General features: G+C 54.0%; 1 protein-coding gene across 1 annotated transcript; it reads right to left on the reverse strand.

The window, feature by feature from the left end:
- Window positions 1–4,096: 4,096 nt before the first annotated feature.
- On the reverse strand, window positions 4,097–26,295 carry EXOC3L2 (exocyst complex component 3 like 2). The gene is made up of 12 exons (XM_024979153.2): window positions 26,254–26,295; window positions 21,660–22,198; window positions 18,109–18,742; window positions 16,442–16,553; window positions 15,241–15,342; window positions 15,045–15,145; window positions 14,738–14,848; window positions 13,131–13,266; window positions 10,191–10,313; window positions 9,574–9,729; window positions 8,679–8,800; window positions 4,097–6,637 (listed from the first exon to the last, which is right to left on the reverse strand). The coding sequence occupies exons 2-12, from the start codon at window positions 22,180–22,182 to the stop codon at window positions 6,355–6,357; spliced, it is 2,403 nt and encodes an 800-aa protein (XP_024834921.1). The 5' UTR covers window positions 22,183–22,198; window positions 26,254–26,295; the 3' UTR covers window positions 4,097–6,354.
- Window positions 26,296–26,511: the final 216 nt, after the last annotated feature.

Below are 26,511 nucleotides of genomic sequence, written 5' to 3' on the forward strand. Positions count from 1 at the left end.
TTTATTTCTTCATTTCCAGTTATTTCTTTTCCTTGCCTTTTTCTAGAAGCTGGAACTCTAGTACTATGTTGAATAGAAATGGTGAAAGCAAATATTCTCGGTTTGATTCTGATCTTAGGGAGTTTCAAAAAGATTGGAAGTTTTCAATCTTTCCCCATTGCATGTAATATTACTTATTTTTTAATATATTGCCTTTATCATGTTGAAGAATTTCCCTCATATTCCTAGTTTATTTATTGCTTTTTGTCATAAAAGGTATCAGTTCATGTCTAATTCTTTTTCATATCCCCATGAACATGAATGCAAAAATAATAAAATATTAGGAAAGCAAAGCAAGCAATACATAATAATAATACATCATGATCAAGTGGGTTTAACCTTAAAAATTCAAGATTGTTTGAACAACCAACCACCAATCTAAGTAATCCATCTTCCATTAATACAATAAAGAAGAAAATAGTTTAATTACCCTAAAAGATACAGGAAGAACATCAAGCAAACTTTATTTTCCATACAAAAACTCTCATCATGCTGGGAATAGAAGGGATCTTCTTCCTTCTAATATGGAGCATCTATGAAAAGCCTACAGTTAACATGATATTTGGGCTTCCCTGATTACTCAGCAATAAAGAATCCACCTGCCAATGCAGGAGAATCGGGTTCCATTCCTGGGTTGGGAGGATCTCCTGGAGAAGGAAGTGGCAACCCACTCCAGTATTCTTGCCTGGGAAATCCCGTGGACAGAGGAGCCTGGTGGGCTACAGTCCATGGGGTCGCAAAGAGTCAGACACGACTTATCGACTAAACAACAACAACATGATACTTAATAATGAGACTAAACGCTTCCCTTCTGAGCTTGGGACTAAGATGAGAGTGTCAAACTCCAATCTTTTATTCGTTATGTTGTATTCCCCTGGGGACTGTACCTACTGGACCCAATTTAACCAGTCACCTATTGACTGTTTTCCATCATCGCCACTTTGAACAGCGCAGCAGTGTCTGTCTTGCACCCGCAAGTACTGCAAAGGGACACATTCCTAGAAGTGGGGTTTCTGCGTTCAAGGGTATCAGCATTTTAAATTTCCCTTTGAAAACCATTCCATTTAAATTTCACTTTGAAAACCAAACATTACAAAGTTCTTTAGGCAAGACTACAAGAAAATTTGGGGGAATCTATTGATTCCATTTTCTTCCTGGGGCCCTCTGGGGTATTATGAACTGCCAGATGATATCTGTGGTCCAGTGGAGGGTTGGATCTCAGAGCAGGTGCCTCTTCCTCCAGGAAGCCTTCCTGATTCCCAGACAAAGTCAGGGAAACTTTGAACTTCCCCTAGACAGCTCTCCAACTCTAGCCTTGACCACTTTGGATGACAGACACGTCTCCCCCCTGGAATGTCAGTTCCATCAGGGCAGGGCCAAGACTGTTGAGGTCACTACAGTGTCCCCAGCATCACCCTGTACAAGGTTGGGTGTACAAGATGAACTCAGTGGATGAATGGATAGAATGAGTGATTTTATAGCGACAAAAAGAGAGGGGACCCAAGATGGGGACAGGACTCAGCTTCCAGGGGCTCAGAGAGGTGGTAGGGAGGCTTAGAGTGAGAGATGGCGACTTGAGGATTGGAAGGGGGCTTCCAGAAGGAAACAAGGTCTCGAAGAGAGAGATAGTCAGAGAGGGGTGGCATCTCAGGAAGAGGCATGGGGACTCAGTGGTGACTGGGGATTAGAGAGAGCAGTTAAGGCTGGCAAGGATGACGGGTGCTCCGACGGGGGTGGAGGTTACAGAATACCTGGAAACTGAGGCCCCTAGGCAGGGTGGGAGTTTCGTAGGTTCCCACCTTCATCCTCCTCCTCTTGCAGACAGCGACAACCAGGCTTGCCTCCTCCAGCTTGACCACCTGCTCGGTTACGGAGGGCTTGGGAGGGGCTCAAGGGCTTTGCTAGGTCAGCACTGGACACCACTGGTCTCTCCCCCAGACCTCAGGGGCCTCTTTCACACTGTCTGGGCGCTTTGATGGGGCTGCCTTAGACACAGGGCTCAGTGGAAAATGACCAGGCCTCGGTGGGCAGCTCATCAGAAAGGCATTGGGCAGAAAAGAAGGGTCCCCACCCACTCTGGGTGGGGCTGGAGGGGCGGGTGTGGGAAGCCCCAGGGTGGGGGTGGCTACTGACCCCGGGCCCTCTCCTTTCCCAGAATTTCGTGCCCTGGTGCCTTTATGGTCCTGGCTGCAATTTCAAGTTTTGATGAAGCCGAATGATCCTGGTCCCAACTGAACCAAGCCCAGTCCGAGAGGAGGGCATGGCCCCCTGGAGGCCGCCTGCCTCCCTTTCTCTCATCTGGACCGTGGCCATGGCCCATATGGACAGTCCCCTCCCCAGCCGGCATTATCTCCTTTCTCCCCTTCCCAGGAAGGCGCTGCTCAGCCACTTCCTGGCTGTGTGACCAGAGTGTCCATCAGAGCCTTGGGGACCTCATCAGTGCACCAGGAACAATAACACCATCCATCTCCCAGGGGTTGACGGGGAGGCTGGCCCGCGACCAGGCAGCGAGGCACGGGTACAGTGCGTTAGGCACGTGCTTGGCCTGGCGCACAGCAGGGTCGGCAGACAGTGACCGAGAGCTCTTGGAATCTATCTGATTGGGGTTTAAATCCCAGCCACCGCCTCTAACTGTCCTAACCTCTGAGACTGCTTCCTGCCTGAGAGCACCAGTCTCTTCTCCCAGGGCCAGGGGGACGGTGCCATGAGACACTCTGCATTTGTTAAATATTTTTTTTTATTTCTGTCTTTATTTAGGCTGCACTGGGTCTTAGTTGCGGTATGGGAATTCTTGGTTGCGGCATGTGGGATCTAGTTCCCCGAACAGGGACTGAACCTGGGCCCTCTGTACTGGGAGCAGGGAGTCTTACCCACTGGACTACCAGGGAAGTCCCAAGATGCTCTGCATGTAAGATACATTCAGGGAGCCCCTGACACAGAATAGGTAGGTACCCAATAAACAGTTACCACCCTGCCCCAGTCCCACAGTCCAGAAATCAGCTCTGTGTGAATCCAATCAGTTCAGGGTTTTCCAAGCACTTCCCCTGGGTCAGGATCTGAGCCAGATGCCTCGCACACAATCTCCTCGGGAGCCTGGGGTGAGTAGGGGGGTCTTGCCCCCGGCACTCTTTGGATGGTGATTTGACATTTTTTATTACTTTTTTGACCACACCACAGAGCACATGGGATCTTAGTATCCCAACCAGGAATTGAACTCATGGCCCCTGTGTTGGAAGCGCAGAGCCTTCCCCACTGGACCACCAGGGAAGCCCCTGGATGGGGACTTTAGTGGCACTCCTGTCTTCGTCTGGGCCTCTGTTTCCAAATCTGCAAGTTTGTTGAGTGAATCCTCAGGAGCATGTCACTTGGCATGCTGTAGGTGCCACATTAACACTGCTGTTAGGACTCTTCTCCCGTTTTACAAAAGTGGACACTGAGGGCATTCCCTGGTGGCATAATGGTTAGGGCTCCTGAGCTTTCACTGCTGTGGCCTGGGTTCAGTCCCTGGTCAGGGAACTAAGATCCTGCAAGCATGCAAGAAAGTCAAAAAAAAAAAAAAAAAAACACAGTGGAATGAAGCTCAGGGTAAGGTCAGAACTTCTCAGGGAACCAAGAAAATGTTTGTAATCTAGAAAAAAAAAAAGTGGAGCACAATACTACCAACTAAAAAGTAGAAACAGCCTAAATGTCCATCAGCTGCATGTCTGTGTGCTCAGTCACTTCAGCTGTGTCCGACTCTTTGCAACCCCATGGACTGTAGCCCACCAGGCTCCTCTGTCCATGGGATTCTCCAGACAAGAATATTGGAGTGGGTTGCCATGCCCTCCTCCAGGGGATCTTCCTGACCCAGGGATTGAACCTGCATCTCTTGTATCTCCTACATTGGCAGGAGAGTTCTTTACCACTAGCGCCACCTGAGAAGTCTGTCCATCAGCTGATACATGGATAAATACAACGTGGTACAGCCATACAGTGAAACGTTATCTGACAATGAAAAGAAATGATGTACTGACACGTGCTACAACATGACGGATCCTGAAAATACTTTGCAAAGTGAAAGAAGACAAAAAATCACTTCTTTATTCACAGTAGCCAAGATATGGAAACAACTCAAATGTCCAGCAGCAGATGAATGGATAAAGAAAATGCTGTAAAGCCATACAGTAGAATATTATTCAGCCTTAACAAAGAAATCCTTCCATTTGTGACAGTCATGATGTGAAGTGAAATAAGCCAGTCAAAAAAGGACAAATTCTGCATGATTCCACTTACATGAGGTATCCAGAACACTCAAACTCGGGGGGTGGGGGAGGGACAGACTGGGAGTTTGGGGGTAGTAGATACAAATGACTACATAATAAAACAGGGAAGCAACAAGGTCCTACCATATAGCAGAGGGAACTATATTTAACATCCTATAACAAACCATAATGGGAAATATGAAAAGACTACGTATACAGATAGGTGTAACTGAATCACTTTGCTGTGCAGCAGAAACTAACACAACACTGTAAGTCAACATACTCTTCAATGGGAAATAATAAAAATTAAAATAGCTCAGAGTCATCGAAGTAGAGAACAGATGGGATGGGGGAGGTGGGGGAGAGTTGTTTAAGGAGCACACAGTTAGAGTTCAAAAACCTGCTGTTCAGCGTGTGACAATAGTTGACAGCATTGTATTGTGCACTGAGGAAAGTGTGAAGTGGGTAGATCTCACGTTGTGTTCTTAACGCCCATACACACATATACACACACACAAAGACCCCATGTTCTGTGATCCCATTTACACAGAAACGTTCCAAACAGGCAGATCTCCAGAGAGAAAAAGGAGCCCAGTGGTGACCAGGGCCTGAGAGGGATAGAGGGGTTGGGTTGACGGTTAAAGGGGTGCAGGGTTTCTTAAGGGGGATGAAGTGGTTCCAAGATTGACTGCAGAGGTGACTGCCCTGAACTGTGCACTTTAAATGGATGAATTCTCTGCTGTGTAAATTCTATTTCAATACAGCCATTTTACAGTGGGGCACCAAAATCTCGAAAAAGAATCCTGCCAAACTAAGATGAATACATCTTTCATTAAATGCCCACAAACTGCAGCCGGTTCGTTCCTCAACTCCCCACTTGTATATCTGTGACACTGAAAGTATCACTTGAGGATGTGAAGTGAGGGGCATGTATCCTCTGGACATCTCACCTTGTCCTGGGCAAAGAGAGGTTAAGCAGTTCCTCAGAGAGGGACAGGAACTGCAGCCCAGAGAGGGTCAGCTTCCTGCCTGGCATCACACAGCCCTGGGGCTCCAAGAGACCGTCAGACGTCAAACGTGAGTTCAAATGTGTGTGAGGTTCCAACCCCAGCCTCCACTCTGACCCCTGGCTGCCTCCTCCTTCCAACTTTGCAGAAAGAAAAAAAAAAAAAGCCATGCCAGGAAGCATCCATCACAGCCTGTCTAACTGGGCCGGAGGGGCAGGGGTCAGCAAGGAGGTGACCTCAAGGTCTCCGTGGGGACTAGGATCCGGCAGGGCTGGGGGTGAGAGGCTGGAATTTTTCCCACCCTGCGATTTTCCTGCGTCAACCCAGGAGGGCGCCCTGGATGCCGCCAGCCCTGCCCCCAACCTCCTTCCTCTCTTGATACCGCTTCCCGCCTGAGGATGGGGGAAGGGGGTGTGCCAAGGTGGAACCACTGGGCCCAGGAGAGAAGGCACTTGGGGATGGACAAAATGAGGGTCGCTGGCCCAGAGAGGCCGAGGGCCTGCCGTAGAGTCATGCAGCCTCAGGGACTTCGTGTAAATGGGGCAGCAGGGCTGCTCCCGTCCTGCAGGGCCTCCCGCGGACTCCACTGCTCTGCCCAGGAGTTGGACCCTAGCCCGGCCTTGGGTGTGTGAGAAGCCCTTGGCCCTGGGCCCTGCCCCGGTCCTTCCTCCCCCCACACACTGGGGACTCAGCCCTTCCTTGTGTTAAATAGAAACCTCTTTATTCTAAGTATCGTACGTTCCTTAATACATTGGATTGAGGCCAGACCTTGAGGTGAGGGGAAAGGGGGGGCCTGGGATATTTGTGTACAGCCTTCCAAAACGCCACCCACCCCACGCTGGGCTGGGGAGCTGGTGCTGGGAACGGGCTTCATGGCCTTGGGAAAGTCCTTGCTCCTTCTAGCTGGTTTCTCCTCGGAACAGGGAGTTTGGGGGTAGGGGAGAAGACTGCTAAGGATCTTGCCAGCCCAAGGGTCTGTGGTGCCAGGCTGGGAGTCGAGTTGGGGTGAGGGAGGATGGTCTGTCAGCAGCAAAGATGGGGGGCACTGAGGTGGGGTTGGGAGAGTCTCAGCGTCGGGCCTGGGGCCGCCGTAATGGAGACGGAGCCGGAGGCCTAGGCCAGGGCAGGCAGGCCAGCCGGGAGAGGGTGAGGCGGCCCAGGAAAAGAGGGAGGCTGAGGCAGATAGGCGGCCGGGGCACGGGGATGTCTGCGAAGAAGGCACGGTCCCGAGGCGGGGACAGGGCTGCCACCTCGCAGAGTTCCAGGTCCCGGGTCACCGCCAGGATCTCCTGGCGGGCGGCCGTGTGGCGCAGACCACGGATGTCAAGGAGTGTTGCCACGTGCTTCTGCCTGGGGGCGGAGGAGGGGACAGGTGCATGGGGGCCTCCAGATACACTCCCAGCCCACCTGGGACACCCACGCCCCCCAGCTGTCTCTTCCAGAACTTGTCTCAGCTCTGGAGCCCCTTTGCTCTCTCCATATCCCTCCTCCATATCCGTTCCCCCCAGATCCTCCCTTCCCACCAGCCTCCCTAGATCCCACCAGCCCCGCTTCAGAACTTCCCTCCCAACCAGTCCAAATCCCCCTACTCACAGTGGATTCCAGAACCCTCACCTCCAAAACCAGCACAAGAATCTTCCTCTTCATCCCATCTCAGCTCTTGATTAAAATAACCTGCCATCTTCACCCCTTCAGGAGTTCAGACCACTCCTGAATGACCATTCTGCTACTTTCACGCCTGTTTCAGCTCTGGACTCTGTAGCAACCCTTAACTTCATCTTCACTTTGATCTCACACGGCTCCACATTATCACTCAGATCTAGCCTGGAAGTGCTCACCCCCATCCCTATCCTAACCCTTACCTCACCCCAACACCCAGTCTAGAATATTCTCCACCACTGCTGTTTGGACTGTCGTCCAAATTCAACCCCAGAACACTCCCTTCACCACTAGGCCGTTCCTGGCATTGTTATCAAGCAAAATTCTCCCCCAGAACCCGAAATTCACCTTGGGGACCCTTACTCCCACCAGAAACTCTGCTCAAAATTAACTCTATTCCACAACCCTCGCCCCTAAGTGCAACACATCGGAACCTTGCCTTTTCCCGATCTCAGCTCCAGATCCCGGATCCAAAACTCAATTCCAGAGTCACCATATTTCAATTCAATATCCTGCACCCAACATTCATTTCCAGAACTTTCATTTCAAATAAGGTTCTGGGGTCTTTACCACTCCCTTCAATCCAGCTCAGCATCTTCACCTGATCACATTCCAAATTCGAAATCCCCATAGCTCCCAAACACTAGTCTAATATGCAGCTGGTGGGCTGTATATCCAAGTTCAGATTCAAGTTCAGAAACCCCAGCCCAGCAGGAGTGCTGGGACCCCTACTGCCATGCAACTCTGAGATGTTGTGCTTTCCCACACCTCACAACCAGAACTATCCATCCTGAATCAGTTCCAGAGTCCTTACCTTCAGCCCCAAGTCCTGACCCTAAACCCAGCTGATGCGGCACTCCGGGGTCCTGTGGGGTGTGTCTCTCTGAATACAGAATGTCTGTCTGCCGGACCAATGCTGTAGGACTACTCCCAACACCACCTTATGCAAGTGGCGGTGTTGTGTGGTGGTCAGGAGTACCAGCTTTAGAGCCTACTGCCTGGGTTCAAGTCCAGACTTTGCTGCTGGCTAGCTGTGACATTTGGGGTCAGCTAGTTAACCTCTGCCTGCCTTGGATGGTGCTAAGCTCTCAGAACAGTGCTTGCCTTTTACCTGCAAAGAGTCTCTAAAATAGCTTTCATTCTAAAATAACTCTTACTTATAGAGTGGGTGTGTGCGCCGCTGTTTTAGGTCTGACCTAAGGACTCAATAAGCAAGAACTGGTGGTGTTACTGCTGTTACCACGGATGATGGTAAATCATCCCCCGCTAATCATGAAAAGAGAACTATTGTCCCCATGGATCAGAGGAGACTGAGGCTCAGACAGGATCACAAAGAGTCCATCAGGACCTGAACGGCCCCTGCCACTATCCCAGTGCGTGTGCGCCCGTGCGCCCCTGCGTGTCCCCGAGTCCCCCGTGGCTCCCCTGATGGGCCGGCCCTTCCTGCCGGCCGGCGGCCCCGCGCCCGCCCCGCCCCGGGCTTCCTGTGACTGCTTGTTTGTTTGTGAGCCCTGGTGGCGGCGGCGGCAGCGACGGCGGCGGCAGAAGGAGGGAAATCGTATTAATAATGCCCTGGTTTCCAGCAGGAAACGGCCGTCAGACACGCTCGCCGCCTCCCTCCCTCGCCCAGGAGGCAGGAAACGCACGGACGGATATGCCAGGGCTCGCGGGAGACCTCGGCCCTGCCGGCGGCAGAAAGGGACCGGGCGGCCGTGGGGGGTGGGGATCTCACCTGATGTCCGGGTAGTCCCGCACCAGCACCCCCACCTCCATCTGGATGCTCGGCGTGTCTTCCAGGCGGAGAACTTCGGCCAAACGGGGCACCACGGCGTCCAGCCACGAGGCCTGGGACTCCTGCAGTTAAGAGAGGACCCCGGGCTCACACCCTCGCCCCCAGTCAACGCTTACCCCCTTGAAACCACCCTCTCCCGAGGCCCCGCCGTTTTCTCGTAGGTAAAACCAGGCAGAGGGCGGGCTGTAGTCAGAGATTATCTGGAAACTTTGGAAATTTGAAGGAAAATCCGTAATATAATCTACTGTTTGTAGATAATTTGGGGCTCAGGGACAAAATGTTACCACTGGGGAAACTGGACAAAGCATGCCAGAGATCTCTCTCCGCGCTCTTTCTTATAAACACATGTGAATCTACAGTTATCTCCCCACAAATTAACAAGAAAATTCCAAGGACTCTAGGTTAGAAACTCCCGGGATAGTCTGAGTGAGACTCTTCCGGTCTTGATGATTATAACTGGGTACAAATAAGATTTGCTGATTTTAAATGCTTGGATTTGGGAGCGCTCAAGTTCTGAGTTTCTGTTGCATTTAGCGACTCTCTGTGCTCGTAATAATAGCTAGAGTTCAGGATTCCAGGTCCTAAGCCCCTTTGACTGATCGAATCGCCACAACAACGCATAGGAACCATTTTTTCTCATTTGAGCCCAGACTGAGCTCTCGCCGCCGGGAGAAAGCCCACTTTTTACCCGCCTCTAGAGAGCAGAGATCAGAGTGTTACAGTTGGGTACAAGTTGGGTGAGGGTCTCATTCTAAGCCCCCGCCCCCGGCTATCGAGTCCCCAGATTCCCGGTTTTCCTGGTTTTGGAGCCCCCCCGCCCTCTGACCGCACTGACCAGCCGTCGGAACAGCCTCTCCAGCTGCGCGGCGTCCTCCCGGAGCCTTCCGGCCACGCGGCTGCGGGTCCGCGCGGAGCCACAGCGCAGGCGCCCGCGGAACAGGGGCCGCACGTACTCGACGAGCGCCCGCCGGTGCAGCTCGGCCACCAGCGCCTGGGGACCGGGGAAGCCGCGAGGGGGTGTGAGCCGTCGATGACCCTCTCTCCCCGTTTCCCACCCGCCCGCGCCCCTCCTGGTACCCAACGGGAACCCCTCCCCGCCCCCAGTCCCCAGGCAGTCCTCCTGACTCCTTATGGGGAACACGACCTGCTCCCTAATCAGCCCGAGGGACCGGCCCCCAAAGGATGCCCCATCCCAGCCCTCTCCGGCTTTCTCCGGAGCTCCACCTCCCAGAGGCCCCAACCCTGCCGGCAACCCCCTCCCCCGCTACACCCCGATACCCGTGGGCACCCTCTGCGCAGACCCCAGATTGAGCGCCACCTATCTCTCCCTGATAGAGTTGCTCCCCACCTAGAAGAGGTCTCTCCCAGCCGAGCACTCTGGCTCCCCTCCGCCCTCGCCCCACGGCCGCCCGGGTTCCACCCCGCACCCCTCCCCCGCCCAAGCAGACGCACCTGGTAAGGCTCATCCTGCATTCTGCGCAGCGCCAGGGCCTTAGCGCCCAGCGTGCCCACGATGCCGTCCAGGGCCTCCGAGCTGCTCAGCCACTTCCTGCGCATCAGCTTGCTAAAGTGCGGCTGGGTGGGACAGAGTGGGCAGAGGTTCGAGGCTCGCCTCCTTTCCACCCTCTTTCTTCACTTAGCAATTCAATATTTGTTCCCCCAACTCTGCTCCTGGCACAGTGCTGGGGACACAGCAGTGCCAGAGACAGTCCAGCCCTGCCTCCCTGGGGGCTCACAGTCCAGAAGGGGAGACGGACCCACTCCCAGGGGGTTAGGAAATCCAGAGGGGAATGGCTGAGTCAGCATAGAGAGTACAGGAGGGCTTCCTGGAGGAAGGCCCAGAAGATGGTCACTGTTACCCAAGTGAGGAGTGGGAGAAGGGGTGGCTGAATCCAGGGGAAAGCCAGTGTGAAGAAGATTCAGATTTCAGATGGGCCTGCAGGTCAGAGGGCCAGAAAGGTCAGTGTGGCTGGCAAAACCATCTAGATAATTCACAGGCCCAATGCAAAGTGAAAATGGGAGAATTTTGTTCAAAAATAATTACTTAAGAGGCAGCAGAGTGTTAAACCAAGCTAAGGGCCAATCTAAGCAGGGAAAGGAGTTAGGGTTAGCAAGGAGGGGGAAGGTCATGTATGACTGCCCAGTGGACAGATGGGGCTGGTCAGGTGAATGGCGCAGAACACACAAGCCTCCCAGGCTGTGTGAGGATCTCCAGATTTCTCCTGAGGGTACTGGGGAGCCATGGAAGGTTCTGAGCAGGAGAGGGAGCAGATCAGCTCTGTGCTTCACCAAGATGACTGGGAGGGGGCAAGACTGAGGCAGAAATGGGGGGTCTGGAAGGAGGGGGAAGGGATGAGGAGGAGGCAAGGAGAATACAGGTATAGATGCATAGGATGTAGTGGGTGGTCCCCTGTCGGGGGAGGGGCAGGAGGCATCTGGATCCTGGAGGTGGGATGGGGAGTGGGTCTGTCCCTGAGATGGAGGCTGGGAGGAGCGAGGGGAGATGCTGCTGTTGGGTGGACACTGGGAGCAGGAGGCCCCCAGACACCCTTGAGGTTGGTGTCCATGAGGGCCCGAAGCAGGATCCAATCCCATTCGGCCCTGCACCCCCTTCCTGCTTTCTCATCCCACAGTAGCCATTTTCTGATCCTCCAAAAATGTGGGCTTTTGTTAGAAAGCAGGTGTGAATCAAACGAGCCGTCTCTCTTAGTACAGCACTCGACTCAGGAAGTGTTGTTGTTGCTATGAACTCTGTACATTTACGAAGATCACAATGATCAGTACCCAAGAGCTAAACACTTTATGGCCGCAAGCCCATTGCTTCCTCACAGCCATCTGAGAAGGCTGTGCTCATTTTCCAGATGAGCAAACAGCGACCCCAAAGGGAAAGCCATTTGCCCAAGACCCCATACCTGGAAGGGGTACTGCCAGGCCTGGAATAAAGACTGTACCTAATTCCCCCACTGCACTCACTTACTTTCATTCCCATACTTGTCCATTTAGTCATTCAACAAACATTCTCTGAACCTTTCCTGCATGGCCCAGCCCTGTGTTGATCACTGGGAACACATCAGAGAACTCTTGGGGACACAGCGCAAAATGAGATAAACAAAACTCCAAGCGTGTGATCATTGTAAGCCTTTGGGGGGAATCTGAATTCTGATCTGATATGTGATGATATTAAGGACTGATTGTTCCATTTGTTAGGTAGGAGAGTGGCAGTGAATTATGTTTTTTTTAAAAGGCCAGGTTCCTTATCTTTTTGGAGATACAGGTTAAAGTGCTGATGGATGATGACAGGATGTCAAGGATGTAGCTTTAAAAGAAACCAGTGGGCAGGAGAGGTGGGGGAGAGGTGGAGCTGATACTTGCTGGAGCTGGTCCATGGGAGGTCATTCTGCTGACTTTTGTGTATGTTTGAAATTTTCCATTACAACAAAGTTATTTTAGAAGCATTCCAACAAATCCTTGCCCTTGAGAAGCTAACATTCCAATGGGAGGAGACAGATTGGAAAAAAAAAAAAAAGCAAAGGATATAGCATGGCAGGTAGTGATAAGTGCTTTGGAGACAAACAGAGCCTGGGGGGTGGAGGGGGAGTCTCAGGGGGCTTCTATTTTAAATAGGACAGTCAGAGGAGGTCCTTCTGAGAAGGTGACATTTGAGCCAAAACTTGCAAGAGGTGAGAGAGGGAGTTCTGGGGCTACTGAGGGAAGAGAAGTCCAGGCAGAGGAACCAGCAGGTGCAAAGATACTGAAGTTGGAATGTGTCTGACACGTTAAGGAGCAGCTGGCGGGGAGTGTGGCTGGAGTGGAAGAAGCAAGGAGGGAAGCGGGAGAAGATGAGGTCGGAGAGGAAAAGGGCAGACCATCCAGGCCCTTGGGGGGCCACAGTGAGGACCTTGGCTTTTGCCCAGAGTGAGCTGGGAGCCATGGGGGGTTCTGAGCAGAGGTGGGACACAACCTGATACACAGCGTGGACTGAGCGCAGATTGCAACCAGGGACACGCACAACGCTCAGTTCTGTTCCCCCGTGTTCCCACCAGCCCCCCACTCCTTCTGAACCTTGTCCCCTCTGCGCATGTGCAGGAGCCCAGAGATGAGTAAATGGGGCTCTTGGGACTAGGAGAGGCTGGGCAGGGATTTGGGGGACCTCAGTGAGGAGGAGCTCCACCCAGTCCCCAAGGCCCCTTCCTGCTGATGGCTATCCTCCCCCGACCATGTCCTCCTACCTCTTCCTTCCTGCACCCCCTACCCCCCTAAACCACCCAGATATAGCCGTTACCCCACCCCACCCCTCTGCTTCCCGAACACTGAGTCATGGGCTGAAGGAGCTGCAGGATGAGGTGGGGGCGCCCCCTAACCCTGGCCCCACCCAAGCCCACCGCCTCTCACCTGCAGCTCCTGGAACAGCAGGTCGGTCAGGATGCGGTGGCAGAGTCGGATCACACGGTCCAGAGCGCTGGCGGCCGCTTCCCGGGCTGGCTCACTCTCAGGGGGCCCCACTCGGGCCAGGCGCTCCGCCAGAGCCCTGCAGGGATCCATGGAACCAAAAGTCATGGACCCAAACATCTCAGCCCAACTGTCTGGACCTGTCTCCCCTTAGATGGACCCTATTTTGTGCGTCGCAGAGGTGACAGGTCAGAGTGGGGAGCTGGCGGAAGTCAGGGGCTCTGGGGAGGGCCTGGGGTGAGAAATATCAGGGGATGTCTGGAGGGTTGGGGATTTGGGGGGCTCTGTGGACTGTCTGGGAGTCTAGGGGGATGTAGTGGAGAGAAGCGGTCTCTCTGGGTCTGTTTCTCTTGGTGCTTTCTGGGTGAGAGTGGGGATACCTCCATCCTAAAAGTCTGTGATTCTAAAGGACTATAATGCTAAAATTCTACCTTTTTCATTTTCTGTCATTGTAACAACTGATGACCATCTCCATCACTGTAAGGAGAATAACCTGGTTTGGAGGGCACTTGGCACTTTCTGCTCAAATTCCAGCAGACCCCCTTCTGAGAACATATCCCTGAGTCCCCACACTTGTGCCAGGTGTTTCTCTACAAAAGAGTGGAGGCCACTGTCCACCCACTGCGGACAGATTAAATGAATGATGGCAGGTCCAGACAGTGGACAACAGTTCAGATACGAAAGAGGAATGTGGGAACTCCTCAGGTGCTCACAGAAAGACCGCCAAGGTATAAAAGGGAGAAGGACAGAGTGTGTTCAATATTCTACCATCTGTGTTCTGGAGGGAGTCATCTCCCTTTTTTTTTTGGCTATGATGCAAGGCATGTGCATGTGAGATCTTAGTTCCCCACCAGGGATAGACATTTCACCCCCTGCAGTGGAAGCACAGAGTCTTAACTGCCAGGGAAGTCCCTGTATTTCTGTTTTTTTAAGGGAAGAAATAATATGTATGTACATAGTAATATATTTACTTGTGTATGTATGAAAGATGCATATGCATGCACATCTCTGCATATGCATGAAGCGTGCCTCTGCATATATACACTTATTTACACATATTTACTGGAAAATGTATCAAATAACCCTGCAAAGATATGGGAGACGTTAGTAATAACTGGACCAGAGGAGCAACGGAGGGAAGCTTTTCATTGTATGCCCTATTGTATCTTGAATGCATTCCCGATTTAAAAAACTCAGTTAAAAATAAGTCAATAAAAAAGGAAGTAATATAACTGAATCACTTTGCTGTACAGCAGAAATTAACACAACATTGTAAATCAACTATACAAGTAAGATAAAAGCATTAAAAAAAATGTAATTCCTAGAGTCTGGCTTCGAGGTTCCTGTAATTCCAACACCCCCAGGTTTTCATTACTCTATAATCTAGTGATGCTGTGGTTCTTTCTAGGACTCCCAGGTTTTAGGATTCTCAGGTCCCCTGTGTATGCCTCTCGGGGCCAGGTGTGCAGTCCCCACCCAGGATCCAGGCACCCCAGTTGAGCTTGTCACCCTGGACTGGCATCTCCCCCGTACCCGGTGGATGCTCTCACCTCAGAGGGGGCCCACAATTGACCAGGGAGATGGTCCTGCTGATGTAGGTGTCGGGTGGCAGCTCGCGGACTCCTGGGTTCTCATGGAATCGCTCAACGCGCTGCTGGAAGCTGGTGGGAGAAAGCGGAAATGGCAGACAGATGGAAGCACCGCAGGATAAGGGTCCCTGGCTGGGCAGTCAGCCTGCAAAACCTGTGATGCCTACAGAGGTGCCCCTGCCCATCTTGACTTGATTCACTTTCATCTGTCCTCTCTCTGTTGGATCCCGGGTCCAGATGCCCACCCCCCATCCCCAGTCCTCCATACCTCTGCAGGAACTCTGCCAGCCCTCCTAGGCAGCAGTGGGCCATGCGCTCCCCGAACTCCTGGCTGATGCGGGGCGCTCGCTCTGTATGTTCTTCCAGCAGCTGCATGGTCCAGGGGGGTGAGGAGGGGGTGAGGAGGGAGCCAGGTCCCAGTTGCCCACCCCGGCTGATTCTCCCTCCTCTTCCCTGCCCTGTACCTCACACACGTCCTGGGCCAGGTTGCTGGACCAGTCCTCCGTGCTCCCCCAGTGCTCCCCGTCCTCCTGCAGCACTCGAAGCAGGGCTGCCCGCGTCTGAGCCTGGAGGAGGGCAGAGGCAGGGGTCAGAACCCCGGGAGCCTCTCCCACCACAATCCCCATACCTTAGGCCCCAGCAGGTCTGGAGTCTACCTGTGAGCTCATCAAGGCAACACCGGAGAGAAGGACTGGCCCAGAAAACTGCCCCAGCCCTTTCCATTCCTAAGCCTACAATTTGGCGCCTGATATTAAGAGTCTGTGGTTTTAAGGCACCTCCATCTAATGGCCAGAGGGCTTGAGGGTTTATTCTCTCATTATCTGATGATTCTAAGGCCCTGCTCTCAGGTTCTACAAAACAGTTCGCTCAGGGTTTCCAAATTCTGAGAGTCAAGAATTCCAAGAATCTGAGGTTCTCAGGTTTACACATCTCTGATTCTCTAGTCCTGCCCTGTCTTCAGTTCAGTGAGTCTGAGAATCTAGACTTGTTCGAGTCTAAACTTCAAAGCTTCAAGTTTAGAATCGAACTGATTAGAATCAGAATTGCAACTAGAATTAGAATTGCAAAGATTCTGATTTCTGTGGCTGAGGCAAGACTGGCTTTTAGACCAGAAACACAGCTGTGGCTGGGATGGGTGTTTACAGCAGGGCCATTCTGCTTAGTGGTAACTATGCCCGGCCAATCATTAAGCATGTTTATTTACTATCAGCCCTGCTTAGAAGCAAAGATTTTTTTAATATAAATTTACTTATTTTAATTGGAGGCTAATTACTTTACAATATTGTATTGGTTTTGTCATACATCAACATGAATCCTGCAAAGATGTTTCGATGCCCTCTTTCTGTGAGTCCTTGGGTCTGTGAGCTGAGGTCCTGTGACCGACTCTGTCTTGCTGTAAGATTTGAAGTGTCCGAATATATTGAACCTTTACCAAGTGTCCCTATGCCCCGCTGGGTGCTTGAGATACACTGAACATGAGACAGAATTCATCAGTATGGGCTTACATTTCTCTCTTTTGGACAAAACTCAGAAGTCCATAAAGGGAAAAGGGAGATGGAAATAGGGAAAGGGGGAGGGGAGAGGCCCCCCAAGCCCAGTGTAACCCCCACCCGCCTCTGCAGAGTGCCTCCCGCTTCCTGATCACCAATGCCAAGTTCTGGGTACCTTCACGTCTGTGACACATTCATCCTCCAAGCCACGAAGGGTGCCGGGTGACAGAAGGGGCCCCAGCTCCCCGTTCTCCAGAGCAACCATGTCCACCAGACCCAGGACCTCTCTAGGGGTGGGGGAAAGAGGCAGGGGGTCTGTGAGAGCTGGGGCTGGACAACTGAACCCCTCCCCACACTCACCCCTTCATGCTCTCTGTGTTTGTGACCTGAGCCACTCCCTTCCTCCCTTGGGGCCAGCTTTGCTCATCCCTCAAAGGAAGTCTCTGGAATTGTTGCTCCCTTGGCTCCAGCTCTCTGAGTCAGCTCCCTGATGGATGGTGTCCGGACAAGACTTGGAGGGATCAAGTCCAGACGTGACGATCTGGCACGCAAGGTCTCACCCACCAGAGGTTCACAGGACAGCTCCCTTCCACCTCCGCCCCTAGTCCCTGCGGCCTCGCCTCGCCTGGTAGGCCTCCCCCATCAGCCCTCACCCCTGGCTTCTGCCCTTCTGCGTGCCCCGGCCTGTGCCATGCCATCACTCTCACCACACCCACTACCCCCACACACACCAGCCTTTGGCTCATGGCATCCCCTCAGCCAGAAGCCCCATTTCCCTGAAAGTCAGACTTAACATCTCACATCCTAGGCTCCCTATTCTGCCTCCCCCTCTGACAGTCGGCATGTGAGTGCCATGAACAGATATTCCCAAATGGGATGTGGGTTGGGGCAACTGTTGCCTTACTATTCTTCTGGTGTCAGCACCCTGATTTTGATGAGGAACCACCCACTCCCTCTCCTTCCAGTGCGTGGTTTGCGTGTGGCTGATCCCTTTTCCCTGGAGTCCGTAGTGACCCAGTTATCGCTAATCATGGTATTCCATCCTCTGGCCACAAGGATGGAATGTTTTAAGGTCCAAAGCCTCGATGGTTATAAAATTCTAGGACTGGAGGTGTCAATGGTACTCGGGTTCTAGGTGCTAAGATTATAGAATTCAAGAGGCTAAAACTGTGAAGGATCAACAGTGTCAAAGTTCTAGGATCCAAAGAGGGGGATAGTGAATTTCCTAGTGGTCTAGTGGTTAGGACTCAGCTTTCACTGCTGAGGGCGGGTTCAGTCCCTAGTCAGGGAATTAAGATCCCACAAGCTTTACATGGCAGACCAGAAAAAAAAAGCTAAGGTATAGGACTGAAAAGGCTCATCAGCACCAAGGTTCTAGAATTGAAAATGTCATCAATTCTAAAGTTCTAAGATTGGAAGAGCCATCGGTGCTAGTGCCCTAGGGTTGAAGGCTAGAGCGCTGTATGGGTTCTAGAATTCTAAGGGTCAACAGTGCCCAGATTTCAGCAGGACAAGGGTCACTGGTGCTAAGATTCTCGGATTAGAAGGGTGGGCAGTGCTAAAATTCTAAGAGTGCAAGTGTTGAGGATTCTAAGGTTCGTGTCCGGTGCTAAGGTTCTACGATCAGAGGCTTGCTGTTGCTGAGTTCTAGCATGGAGCTGAGCCATAAGATTCTCCGACTGTAAATGTCACCAGCGCTGAGTCTGGAAGGGTCAAAGATGTTCAAGTTCTAAGATCGAAAGTCCAGGGTCCTTAGGATCTGAAAAGGCCGGGACTGGACGGGGTGGAGGGAGGGGCGTTCTACGCGACTTCGGGGCAGCTGATCGCTGGTCCCCAGCTCACCTGGGGTACACCTGGTTGTGCCAGTGCAGCAGCGCGTAGCGGTCGGCCAGCGGCAGCCTCCGGCGGGCGGCGGCCCCCATCCACTCGGCCAGCGCGCCGTGGTAGCCGCGCAGGTAGACGCCAAAGGCGCCCAGGCCGGCTGGGTAGGAAGGCGCCAGGCGGCCCCGCACGACGCCCATGTCCTCCAGCAGCCGTCCCCGCAGCGCTTCCAGCTGCCCGGCCAGGCCCCCGGGCGCCCCGGGCGCCGCCGCCTCTAAGCGCTCCCGGGCCGCGCGAGCCACCGCCTCGGCCCAGCGGGCGCGCAGCTTGCGGGCAGCCTCGGGTCCCCGGCGCCCGTCGGCCGCCTCCTCCTGCACCAACACCTGGCCCAGCTGCGCCACGGCGCCCGCACCAGAGCCCGCGCCCAGCCCGGGGCCCGCCAGCGTCTCGCGCACCAGCGCCCACATCTCGCGCTGCAGGGCCTCGTAGAGCAGAGCCACGTCCCGCGCCCGGCGGCCGCCGCCCGCGCCCTCGGCCTTGGGTGGCCCGGGCGCGCCGCCCCCCGACGACGCCAGCTCTTCGGCCTCTAGCTCCAAGATGTGCTCGTCGGCCCGCGCGAGCTCACGCTGCTGGATCAAGCTCAGGATCTCCAACACTGTGGGCGCAAAGCGGGCGATCAGGGGCTGGAAAACGGGGCGGAAGGGGGCGAAGAATGGGAAAAGGTGGGACTCGAAGGGGAGAAGGTTCGGGGTGGTGCGGGGGTGGGGGCAGAGGTGGAGGAGGAGGTCAAGGGAGGAAGGTGAGGAGAATGGAGAGAATGAGGAGAGGGGTCAGGACTTGGGGAGGGGAGGATGGGGGAGAGGGGATGAAGGTGAGAGAATGAGAGAGTCAGGAAAAGGAGACAGGAGAGGGTTGAGGAGGGAAGAGGGGGTTTGGTGATGGGAGAGGGGGTCTGGATATGGGAAGGAGGTCAAAAGACTAGAGGGTGTCTAGGAAGAGGATAAGATGGGGGAGTCAGAGTAAGACGGGGGTAGGGGTTGAGGAAGAAGGAAAGGATTAGGGCTTGGGGTAAGGGGTCAGCGCTGGGAAGAGAGTATCAGGGGGTGGGTTAGGATATGGGGAGGGGTCGGAGAGCTGAGGCCGGATAGGATAGAAAAAGCGCATCAAGATTTTAAAAAAGGCATCAGAGAAAGTGGAGAGGCTGAGGGAGGGCAGTCAGGTCCAGGTGAGGGGAGAGATGGGGGCCTGGAGGTGGGAGGAGGATGTGAGGACCAGAAGTGGGGCTTTTGGGGTGCAGACAACTGTGGGGGTGATCTGGCTCTCTGGTGATTTCACACGCCCCCAGGAGAGGGGAGTCCTCTGAGGGGCTGAGAGGCCTCTGAGTGAAGGCAGAAGCAGGGTCCCAGTGGCCCAGGGTTACCCCCAACACCTCCCCCCACTCCCCTTCCTCCCTGGCAGAGAAACTATTTCCTGGCCAGTGCTATTTCTGCCCATCCGTTTCCAGAAGGCGGGGGCTCCACTCACCCGCTTTGCACCTCCCTGCAGTGCCCTCCCAGTCCCTAGGGCGCCAGGCTGAAATAGCCTCTGATGCAGGATGTGGAAGGCATCAGAGGATGAAGAAAGGGGACTCCGGTGCTGGGGCAGCAGGGGCTGTCCATGGGGGGAGGCCAGGGGTGGGGGTCGGGGAATAGAGACAGGGCCGGGGGTGGGGTTGGATGAAGGTGGGGATTGGGACAGGGTTGGGGTTGGGATGGAGTGTCGGGGTTGGGGCTGGAGATGAGGATGGGGTGAAGGTGGGGGTTGGGATGCGGGAGTTCAGGATGAGAGCCAGGGTGATGCTGCAATCTGAAGAGCGTGGGGAAGGAGCTGAGGATGGCGTCTGGGCTTCGGGGTAGGGATGAGACTGGGGATGAGTTGAGGCGATGGTGAGGATGGAAAGAAGGAGGTGAGTTTGAAGAAGCCTGGAGGTGAGCTGGGGTTAGGAATGCCGAGAGTGAAGTTGGAGGCTGGAAGTGGGTGGTTAGGATTGGGACTGAGAGGATGAGTTTGGGTTAAGGTTGAAAATGGGGGCTGGGAATGCCACTCGAACCAGGAAGTTGGGGAAGGGAGTGGGGTTGAAGGGGGACACTGAGATAGACCTGGGGTTGGGGGGTGGGAGTGAGATGGAAGAGGGGAAAGAGTTGCACACAGGGATGGGATTGAGGGTGGGATGAGAGGAAAGGGACGGGCCATGGCATGGGACTGGACCGCTTGGCAGTTGTCATGGTGTTGGACATAGCTCTCAGGTTAAAGATGGCATTTGGAAAAAGGGATGGGTTGAGAATAAGCATGTGGATGTGTCTCAGGGTGGAGACAGATGATAGAGTTGGAATAAGTGTGACTGGAAACCAGAAAGGCACCAAGGAAAACATTGGGGTTTGGGGTACAGCTGGGGTTGAGGATACAGCTAGAGTGGCATTGTGATTTGAATTGTGTTTGTCCCCCCAACCTCAAAAAAAAAAACAAAAAAACAAAAATATGTGAAGCCCTAACCCTTAATACCTCAGAATGGGATCTTATTTGGAAATAAGTCATTTGCAGAGGTCATCAAGTTAAAATGGGATAACAGGGTGGGCCCTGATCCTGTGTGACTGTCATCTTTGTAAGAAGGGAAATTCGGACACCAAGACCGACAGGCACAGAGGAGATGAGGTGAAAATAGAGAAGGCCACAGGAGGATGGAAGGCAGGAGGGATGCAGCGACAAAGCCAGAAACGCCCAGGAGTGCCAGAGTGCCAGCAGGTGGCAGAGGCCAGGCAGGCCTCAGAGTGGGCGTGGCCCTGCCAACACCTTGATTTCAGACCTTTTCAACTGCAAGAGAATAAACATCTGTGGTCTTAAGCCAGCCAGTTTGTGTACTAACAGGAAACTAACCCAGGTGGTGATGGGTTTGGGGGGATGTAGCCGGGAGATGGAGGGAGACATCAGGCATGGGGGTGAGCTTGAAGATGAAACTTGGGTATAAGTGGAAGTAGGGATGAAGTTGAAGGTGGAGGCTGGGGCTGGGGGTTTAGGACTGGGGTGGAGTTAGGGCTGGGGTTCAGAGTGGGATGGAAGAAGAGATTGATGATGAAGGAGGAGGTTGAGGTGGGGGTTGGAGTTTGGGGCCAGAATCAGGGCTAAGGATGGGAATGGGATGGACTGTGGAGGTTAGGGAGGGGTTTAAGGTCAAGGTCAAATGTAGATACTTTGAAAGGAGATGGGATTGAGGCCGAATTTGAGGGGAGTAAGGGAAAGAGGTTTGAAACTGGAGACAGGGAGGGCATTGGAGATGAGACCAGAGTTGCTGATTTGATTGTCATGGGACCACGGGGCAAGGTTGAAGGTGGCAGGTGGAGAAAGGGACAGACTGGGGCTGGGGGTGGAGATGAGGCTGAAGCTGGAGCTTGACGATGGAGATCAGGACCACAGGAGGGACGGGCTGGCCCTATCCATGGAGGTGGGCAGATGGAAATTGGAGATGTGAATGGCAATGATGTCACAGGTAGAGACACTGTGATTCTCTCAGGTCTGAGCCAGGGCTCCCAACTCACCTGACAAGGGCTCTTTCACCTTTGGGGGCTCTGGGACCTTGGGAGGGGGCTCGGGAGCCGCCTCACCTGCGGGCACCACCCTCTCAGCCAGTGATGCCCGCCGGGGCTTGGGCCCACGCCCCAGTCTCAGGAAGGCCAGTCTCCGTGCAGCCTCTCCAGCCGCCTCCTCGTCGCCCTGGGCTCGGCTCCCCTGAAGCCTGGCCAGGAGGCCGAAGTCTGCTGAGCTCCTGCGAATCCCTGGCGACAGCACCCGGCCCAGGAAAGAGCGAGGCTGCCCATCCCTGGGGCTGCCCGCTCGCCGGCCGGGGGTTTTGCCCAGCCGGAAGGGGGACAGGCCTGCCAGCTTCTCCAGGGTGGCTCGACGACGACATGATGTTCCATTGGGCAGAGCCCCCAGCTCTGCAGCCTCCTCTTCTTCCAGTCCTGAGACTTCCTCAAAGGGGTTCCGAGAGGACCTCAGAGGCAGTGTCCCTGCCCGGGGCACCTTAGAGTCTGCCACCCCTAGACTCTTGAGGATGGGCATTTTGGCAGGAGAGGACCTGCAGGCGGGAGGCGGGGAAATGGACCATCGGTCGGTATTGTTGGTGATGGGTGGCATTGATGACAGAGCCTTTGTGTCCCCAGCACTTTGAAGCATGTGTGCCAAGCACTGGGCTGAGCACTTACATACCCCCAGAATCTGCACAACCTCCTGTGGTGAGCACTGTCACTATGCCCATTTTGCAGATGAGGAAACTGAGGCTCATAAGAGCCTAACATCCCATAGCGATTCAGGGACAAAGCTGGGATCCAGACCCAGGCCTGTCTGATTCTAGATCCTGGGCTCTTTCCCTGGAGCACTGGTGTTCAGATCCTTCCCCTGCCTCACTCCTGCCCTGGGACCCTCCTGTTCCAGGAGCAAACAGGCTGAGAGGGGAAGGTCCCCTCCTACATGGGGACTCAGACCGCACCCCACCATCCACCCAGGCATCCTGTTCACACTCTCGGGCACCTTCATCTCCTCCCCATCCAGTCAGTACTCCTGTCACCTCTACCCAACTCATTCCGCCAGCACACTTTTACTGGGAAAGATCCAGAACAAGCAAATCCATAGGGACAGAAAGATTAGTGGTTGCCAGTGACTGGGAGAAAGGGACTGGGGCCTGACCACTTAATGGGTACAGGGTTTCCTCTTAGAGGGATGGAGATGTTCTGGAATCTGTGGTGATGTTTGACCACCCCTTTGAATACACGAGATGCCACTGAACTGTACACTTTAAAATGGCTAATATGGTAAATTTAATGTTGTATAGATTTTACCACACACACACGTACATGCACACATGTACACACACACACACACTTATTAGGTATTTGTATCAGTCCAGCCCTGTACAGGCACTGAGGGCACAGCAGTGGCCAAGGCAGATCCAGTCTCTGCCCCTGTGGGGCTGGAAGCTTCCAGAGTCTGGCCCATTCCATCTCCTACATCCCTGTCTCCTCCCTCTTCATGGCTCCTACCCTAGTCCAAGCCCCCTCTTGCTTCTCTACTTCAGCCTCCTCCCTGATCTCCAGCCTAGTCCTCCAGTGCACCTTTGAGGCTTGTTAGGGCTCAAACCCGCCCCTCCCCTTCTCTCAGCAGCCCCTCCATGGCTCCCCAGTGCCCTCAGGACAAAATTCAGGCTGGCCAGCTGTATCCTTCATCAGCACTATCCCACATTTTCCTCCAGGCTCCTCTGGGCTTCAACATCTGCTTCTACATGGAACTCTGTTCTCCATGGTCCATTCAGGCTTTGGGACCCAGCTCAGATGGTGCCGCCTCCAGGAAGCTCTCCAGGATACCCAGGCTGAATCAGGTGCTCCCCTCCCTGATATTCCCACTCTGGGTCATCGCTGTCTGGGGATGGATTTGTGAGCCCCGAGAGGGCTGAGTCAGGACTGTCTGGGTCACCACTGTGTCCTCAGCTCCCAGGGCAGGCACTCTGGGAATGCATGAGGGCCAAACAGGAAACGAAGGAAGGGGGCAAGGACTTCATTTCTCGTGGGGGAGGAAGAATGATAAGTCAAACCAGACAGGTCAGCAAGAAGCAGGCTACGCAGGGCCTCAGAAGTCAGAAAGAAGGGACTGAGCTTTCTCCCGAGGGCACTGGGGAGCTGTGAAGGGCTCTTTTTCCTTTGTTTTAACTTTTGGCCATGTGTGGGACCTCAGTTCCCCAACAAGGGATTGAACCCACACCCCCTGCATTGGAAGGCAGAGTCTTAACCGCTGAACCGCTGGGGAAGTTCCGGAAGGGCACTTTTGAAAACAATGAAATAGTCCAAACATTCAGAAAAGTATAGAAAACAAATTTACTAAACACCCTTGTGCTTATGATCCTAGCTGCATCTAATGCAAATATATGGTCTCTTGGGTTCAGTTTTTGTTTTCTAAAGAAATAAACATTGCAGAGCATTCCCTGGTGGTCCAGTAGTTAGGGGGCTGCCCAGGTGGCGCTAGTGGTAAAGAACTCGCTTGACAACGAGTTGGGATACCCAGGGAAGATCCCCCTGGGTTGGGAAGATCCCCCTGAGGAGGGCATGGCAATCCACTCCAGTATTATGCCTGGAGAATCCCATGGACAGAGGAGCCTAACAGGCTACAGTCCATGGGGTCGCAAAGGGCTGGACACGACTGAAATGCTTTAGCACACACCAGTGGTTAGGACTCTGCACGTTCACCACCGAGGGCACAGCTTAGACACAGGTCAGGGAACTAAGACTCAAGCGTTGCAAATGCACTGAAGCCGCCCACACCCCTCCCTGATCCCTCTCCCAAGGAAAGCCATCCCTTTGCCTACCCAGACTAGTACCCAGAAATATCATATTGTTTTGCGTGGTTTCAAACTCTCTATAAACACTATCTTACTACATGTGTCCCCTACAACTTGCTTTTTTCTTTCCCCACATTTTCCACGTGAAATTTGTCCGTGCCTGTCACTGTGGCTCTAATTAGCGCTACACGCTGTATTCCACTGTGCAACTATGACAAAATGTGTAAGGCATCGGAGGTTCCCACAGACACATGGGCTGCTTTCAACCAGGACAGGGTCGGAGCAGGCTAGGGCCAGAGTCAAGATGGGGCACTGGGTGTGGGGCTGCATGGGGGCACTGGGTGTGGGGCTGCATGGGGGCATTGGGAGGAAGCCGATGCTGAAGGGGCCCTGAGTTGGCTGGGCTGTGGGCACAAGCCTCTCCTTTGCTGGTGGTGACCCCACTTCTTTACTACCTGAATTCAGCCTCTAAACCTTAGCCATTGACTCTCAAGCCTCCTGTTCCTCAAAACACCATCCTAGCCTCTCTGTAGTCTCCATGGTCCCCGATTCCCCTGGGAGGCAGTCACCATGGCAACTCTTGCCTGGAACCCCTGTGGCTGTGGGCAATTGGTGCCAGCCCCTCCACACACACACACACACACACACGCATGCACACACCCCACATACTGATGCTCTTTCATCTTCCAAGCTGGGCTCTACAAGCCTCATCTTCAAAATGGCTCTGTCATTCCTAGAACTGGCTCCATCATTCCTCCCCCGCAAAAAACTCCACCTCCCCCTCAAAACAGGGGCCTTTGCTTTCCCTCCAGCAGAAGTCAACACCACTCAAACTAGATCTTTTTTCACCCAAACGAGATTTGACATTCCTACGCCAGCTCCCACATCCACCCCTAAACTGGGACCCCTCCCCCCCAAATCATTTCCAACATCCTCAGACCTGTCTGCAACATTTTCCCAAAACTGACCCCGACGTCTTTCCCTTTCCTGGCTCCAGCACCTACCTCTGCAACCTGACTCCAACATCCTGCCCCCTCCAGCCCCCTCTTCAGCCTCCGGGTGCTGGCCCCTGACTCACTTCCGAGGGATCCCTCAAGCCCCCCAGCCTCTGTGCCCCTCGCAGGATGTCTTGGCCACCAGAGCTTCCCTCTTTGGGCTCCTCCTCCTCTTCCTTGCTACCAGCCTTTCCCCAATGCCCCGAACGTTTTGCAGGCCGGCCAGCCTGTTTGCAGAAGTTGTTGCCTCCAGTCCCATGCCTGTGATCAGGGAGCTGCCCTGACCAGCTGTGTCCTACACAACCCCAGTTCAGACCCTGCCCGCAAACAACTCCGTCACCAGACCGGCCTGTTCCAGGTTCACCTACATCTTCAATCCCAGCCTCATCCCGCCTCCTGCTCTATCTCCATCCCAACCCTGGTCACCGCTCCCATCTCTGGGACCCCATCTCTTGGGGGCGGAGCAGATCGCCCATCCCTCTCTGGCCTCAGCCTTCCCACCTAACTCAGAGCGCTTCCGACCCAATGACACCATGCCTCTCTGCTCCCTTGGTGCTTCCAAGCTCTCCTTGACTCCCTGGCAGCCTGGATCGGCAGAGTCCCCATGGCGTGCCCTGCACCCTCCTCCTCCTGACCCCCCCTCCCCCCAGCCTCTTGCTGGCTGACGCCCCCCCCCCACCAGGTCAGGCCCTAGAGTTTCTCTTTGCCCCCAGCCTCTCCTGGCTTCAGGGCACACGCTCTCCCCAATTCTGGTCCAGCACCCAGTTCAGAGGCGCGGGGCGTGTGACTCCCCTCCTCTTGCACACTCACCTCCTCGTCACCGTCCCTCTGTCCCGGCTGCTGTCCTGTGTTAAGGCTCCTTCAGCCAGGACTGCCAAGAGCTTGGATCTGAGGAGGGGGGGTTAGAGGAGGTCAATTTCCTGTCAGGAAACCCCTCCCTCTCTGGGGCCAGGGGCGGGAAGGACTTGTTATCTGTCTGCCCTTTTAGGCCAGGCTGTGTTGGGCTGGGAAGAGGGACAAGGCTGCGGTCAGGCCCCACCTTCATCCACCCCGACCGGAATTGGCAAC

The sequence above is a fragment of the Bos taurus genome, chromosome 18 (assembly GCF_002263795.3).
Source record: "Bos taurus isolate L1 Dominette 01449 registration number 42190680 breed Hereford chromosome 18, ARS-UCD2.0, whole genome shotgun sequence".
Taxonomy (NCBI): Eukaryota; Metazoa; Chordata; class Mammalia; order Artiodactyla; family Bovidae; genus Bos; species Bos taurus.